Consider the following 5502-nt stretch of genomic DNA (forward strand, 5'->3'; position numbering starts at 1 on the left):
CACTCCAAATAGAAAAATCTATAAGCTTTTTCTTTTCCAAATTGAAAAATGCTTACTTACACTTGGTACGTGAACCACACAAAGTAATTTAATTTCAAGAGTTATAAAGTAAAGAAAGAATATGTTTGACTTTTCGGATTTTAAAATTTTACTAACTACAATTAGGAATGGCCAACCAATGGTGTGTTAAGATTGACTGAGCATATTTATGTACACACTGATAGTCTTAGAATTTTGTTAATTAGCTTAAACAGTCAGTTAGTTAGCTTGTTGGTTAGTTAATGGTAGTTGTTAGTTGGTTAGGTATTGATGAGTTGTCACTAGCTGTCAGAACTCTTCATACGTGTGTATATAATGTAATCACTATAGTAAATGAAATCACTTCTGCATTCTCTACGTTCTCTCTCAAATATCCAGAATGTTCCTCCCATGAGCTGGTTGCTCCAGCTCGAGCTTTCTCTCTAATGGAGTCCACTCCTCACAATCTCAGAACTTAACATGGTATTAGAGCTCAGCTATGTTTTTCCACTTCAATCCTAACTCAAATCGCGTATCAATTTCACAATTTCAGGCGATTTCACCGACTCAATCAAATCTAGGGTTTCCCAAAATCTGGAAATCAATCTTCTGCTTTTGCGTCAATTATTTGTTTCGACTCAATCACCGATCTTCTTTAAAGTATAATCTCATCTTCCTCTTTCGATTCTTCAAATCATGGCCGGAGAAGATGATATCGCTGACCTAGTCACTAAGGTGCCAAACTTGGTGAGAGAGGTCATTGATTCGACTAATCCTCTATACATTCATCCATCAGGAAATGCTGGATCAACCTTGGTACCAATACCTTTTGATGGAATAGGATATAGATCCTGGAGAAGAGGAGTTCTGCGAGCCTTCTCTGTGAAGAATAAAATAGGATTTATCAATGGTAAATGTAGAAAGTCTAATGCTGATTCTGCGAATTATGGACAGCGGGAAAGGTGTGACGATATGGTCACCTCATGGATTTTGAACTCACTTTCGAAGGACATAACGGATAGCTTACAGTATGTAAATAATGCGAAGGAACTTTGGCAAGAATTGGCGGATAGATATGACCAGACCAACGGAGTTAAGATGTATCAACTTCAAAAGGATAACTCATGGCTCATTGGACATTACTGGCTATTACACAAAGATGAAGAAGCTTTGGGAAGAATTGCACACGTTGAATGCGAATACTCAGTGCAATTGCCAGCACACCTGTGGAGCAAATGCAAATATGCACAAGGCGGAGCAAGATAGGAGACTCATTCAAGTTTTGATGGGCTTGAACGAGGTATATACTGTAGTGAGAGGAAGTATTCTGATGATGAACTCACTGCCCACGATAGCACAAGCATTTTCTATTCTAATTCAGGAGGAAAAACAACGTGAGGTTAGGCCACACAGTCAGCTAAGCTTGGAATTTGCCTCATTGAATGTTCATGGACAAACAAACAGTGGTTTTAGAACAAATTATAATCAGGTGACAAACAATGTAGGAAACAATTCCTACAGATCAGGGAATAGAGGTCCACGTTTGTTTTGTGACTATTGCAAAAAGTCAGGCCACACTAAAGAGAAATATTACAAGCTACATGGTTTCCCACAGAACTTCAAGTTCACAAGAAGCAGGAATATAACATCTGCAGCAAATGTCCATGGAGGATCTCAAGAATTTCTGCCTGGAGAGCTTGATGTAGCTGATAATAGAGGACAGAATCAGAACCAGAATGCGCGAAACCTGACCAAAGAACAGTACAATCAGTTGCTCAGCCTATTGGGAAAACTTTACATTGGAACTATAGCTGAGACCTCAAACAACATCACAAGTGGAGCTGTAAACTTTGCAGGTATACTTGCTTGCTGTACTTATGATGAAATCATTGGTGATCATTCATATAAATGTTCCCACTTACCTGCTAATTTTTGAATATTAGATTCTGGTGCCTCAAACCACATGTCCTACAACAAAGATTTATTCACTAGCACTAGAACCTTACCATACCTATTTTTAGTTACTCTCCCAAATGGTTACAGGGTTAAAGTGACAGAGATAGGTGATGTAGTACTTAGTCCAAGGATGACCTTATACAGGGTATTTTTTGTTCCTAGTTTCAAGTTCAATCTCATTTCCATTCATTCATTAACATTACAACTCAAATCCATTGTTAATTTTTCTGCCTACACATGTGTATTGCAGGCCCCTTCAATGAAGAGGCCTCTGGAGATTGGTAGAGCAAGGAATGGTCTGTATTTCCTCTGCTCAAAATGACAATCAGTCAGTTCAACCTCTTCTCTCAGTTGTGGTAGTTCTAATTCATGTCATGATGCTAGAATTGTGCAGACTAATTCATCACTTTCATTTCCAATTATAGATAGCTGCCAGTCAAACAATAAAAGAGTCTGTGTTAGTGGATGTTGTACAAGCTCTTAAATCACCTTCACTTCCTATTGTAAATACCTACCATTCAGATAATAAAAGAGTTTGTTCTAATAATAATACTTCCTTGTCTGTCTCAAATCATGAAAGCTATGTTGATTACTTATGGCATAACAGATTGGGCCATGTACCTTTTGTGAAAATTTAGTTGTTCAGTCTGTCCCATGGCTAGACAGGGCAGACTTCCCTTTCCACAAAGAACCATATCTTCTACCCAAAATTTTGATCTATTGCATAGACCTTTGGGGCCCTTACCACCTTGCTACACATGATAATTACAAGTATATTTTGACCATAGTGGATGACTGTAGCAGATCCACTTGGACACAGTTATTGAGCTGCAAAAGCAATGACTAGAAACTATCAAAGCTTTTGTTTGCATGGTTGAAAACCAGTTCCAAGTATCAATCAAGACCATTAGGTCTAATAATGGACTAGAATTCACCAGCAATGAAGCCCTAACCTTTTACCAAACTAAAGAGATTATCCACCAAAGAACCTGCCCTTATACAACACAACAAAATGGTGTGGTTGAAAGAAAACATAAATATCTTTTAGAGACAACAAGAGCCTTACTGTACCAGTCAAAATTACCTCTGAGGTATTGGGGAGAGTGCATCCTAACTGCAACATATTTGATAAATAGACTCCCTTCTACAGTTCTGAATAACAAGTGTCCATTTGAAATCCTCTACAAAAGGAAACGTACATATTTTTATTTGAGGAGCTTTGGCTGTCTATGCTATCCTACTACTCTTAAAACCCACAAAGACAAATTTGAACCAAGAGCTAGCCCATATATATTTGTAGGATACCCTTTGGATCAAAAGGTTACAAGGTACTTGATCTGTCTAGTAAAAGGATACACATTTCTAGAGATGACAGTTCCATGAACATATTTTTCAATTTGCTATTTCTCCTAGTCATTCCACTTTTCCTTCTGTTTTACAATTGATAATTTCCAGTCCAAGTTGTGCACTAAATCAGGCCAATTTTGAAGATGGTTGTGATCAAACTAATACTTTGGATAATTGTCAGCTGCAGGATAGGAATCACACACGCAACTCTATCACTAGTTCCCCTATATCTGTTGATCATGATGTACATACTACATCACAAAACATACCTCCTGCACCTGCATATGAGTCACCTACAACAGGTGACCTGGACACTCCCACCAACTATGTGCCTGATCCACCTACTATATTACCAGAACCTAGAAAATCTACCAAGACACATAATCCACCTTCCTACTTAAATGACTATGTTTGTTCTCTTCCAACATTAAAGAACACTCTCAACACACACATTCACTCAGTTATTTCTTTTCCAAAAATCAACAAATTTCACTCAATACCTTAAGCCAAAATAGCCAGCAGGTTATGAGGGACATTTCACATGACAGTGAACCATGTTCATATGAGGAGGCAACCATAAACCCTGCTTGGCAAGCAGCTATGACACAGGAATTTGAGGCCTTGTATGCTAAACATACTTGGGATTTAGTAAATTTGCCTGCAAGAAAGAAGGCTATAGGATGCAAGTGGGTGTACAAGATCAAACACAAAGCAGATGGAAGCATAGAGAGGCTCAAAGCAAGGCTTGTGGTTAAAGGTTACACACAACAGGCAGGGATTGACTACACAGAGACCTTCTCCCATGTTGTCAAAATGACAACTGTTAGAACATTGATAAGTGTGGCTGTGAAGAAAGGTTGGGACCTTTTCCAATTGGATGTAAATAATGCCTTCCTACAAGGAGATTTGCAAGAAGAAGTGTATATGGATGTCCCACAAGGTTTGCAAGTTGACTCACCAGGTGTTGTATGCAAATTGAAGAAGTCCTTGGATGGACTGAAACAAGCTAGCAGACAATGGTATGACAAACTTACATAATCTCTGTGTTCAAGAGGTTTTGTACATTCAGCTAATGACTACTCACTTTTCTACAAGAAGGATGGTTCCTCAAGTATATTTATGGCTGTGTATGTGGATGATCTGATCCTCACATGGACAGATTTGGAAGAGATCACTGGTTTGAAGAACTTCTTACATGACAAATTTAATATCAAAGATTTGGGCAAGCTACACTACTTCTTAGGCCTGGAAATATTCTATAAGGATGATGGAGTGCTTATTTCACAAAGAAAGTTTGCTACAAATTTGCTGAAGGAGTATGACTGCCTGGGATACACTACAGTCTCTTCCCTTCTTGATTGCACAGTTAAGTTGAAGGCAACTGAAGGATCACTGTTAGCAGACCCCACATATTACAGGAAGCTTGTGGGGAAGCTCAACTTCCTCACAAACACAAGATTGGACATAACATATAGTGTGCAACATCTAAGTCAGTTCATGCAGTCACCAAGAAAACCACACCTTAAAGCTGCATTGCATGTTCTTAGGTACCTAAATGCTGATCCTACACTTGGTATTTTCTTGTCCAACAGCCCTGACTGTACCTTGAAAGCATATTGTGACTCAGATTGGGCTGCTTGTCCTGATTCCAGAAGGTCTGTGAGTGGGTATGTAGTTCTATTTGGAGAAAGTGCTATCAATTGGAAATCAAATAAACAAGACACAGTTTCCCTATCCTCTGCAGAAGATGAATACAGATCCATTCGTAAGGTAGTTGGTGACTAATATGGATAAGGAGACTGTTGGAGGAATTGACTGATACATACCAACAACCTGTTCCTGTTTTCTGTGACAACCACGCCGCTGTGCACATGGCAAAGAACCCTGTGTTTCATGAGCGTACAAAGCATATAGAGGTTGATTATCATTTCGTAAGAGATAAGCTACAGGATGGGTTGATCACTCTACACCACATCTCAACAAATGATCAATTGACTGATATTTTGACCAAAGCCTTGACATGCATCAAACATACCAGCATTCTTGTAAGTTGGCAATGAATTCTTCCCCACCAACTTGAGGGGGGTGTTAAGATTGACTGAGCATATTTATGTACACACTGATAGTCTTAGAGTCACAGTTTTATTAATTAGCTTAAACAGTCAGTTAGTAAGCTTATTG

The 5502-nt window shown here is 38.7% G+C and overlaps 1 protein-coding gene across 1 annotated transcript; it reads left to right on the forward strand.

Moving 5' to 3' along the window:
- Positions 1-3846: 3846 nt before the first annotated feature.
- Positions 3847-5106, forward strand: LOC109212578 (uncharacterized mitochondrial protein AtMg00810-like). The gene is made up of 2 exons (XM_019376229.1): positions 3847-4261; positions 4391-5106. Exons 1-2 carry the CDS (start codon positions 3847-3849, stop codon positions 5104-5106), a joined length of 1131 nt encoding a protein of 376 aa, XP_019231774.1.
- Positions 5107-5502: the final 396 nt, after the last annotated feature.

This window comes from Nicotiana attenuata, unplaced genomic scaffold (assembly GCF_001879085.1).
Source record: "Nicotiana attenuata strain UT unplaced genomic scaffold, NIATTr2, whole genome shotgun sequence".
NCBI lineage: Eukaryota > Viridiplantae > Streptophyta > Magnoliopsida > Solanales > Solanaceae > Nicotiana > Nicotiana attenuata.

Coding starts and splice junctions, on each gene's coding strand:
- LOC109212578 (XM_019376229.1), top strand. CDS start 3,847: ATGAGGGACATTTCACATGACAGTGAACCATGTTCATATGAGGAGGCA. Junction 4,262..4,390: donor GTATATGGATGTCCCACAAG/GTTTGCAAGTTG, acceptor TTGTACATTCAG/CTAATGACTACTCACTTTTC.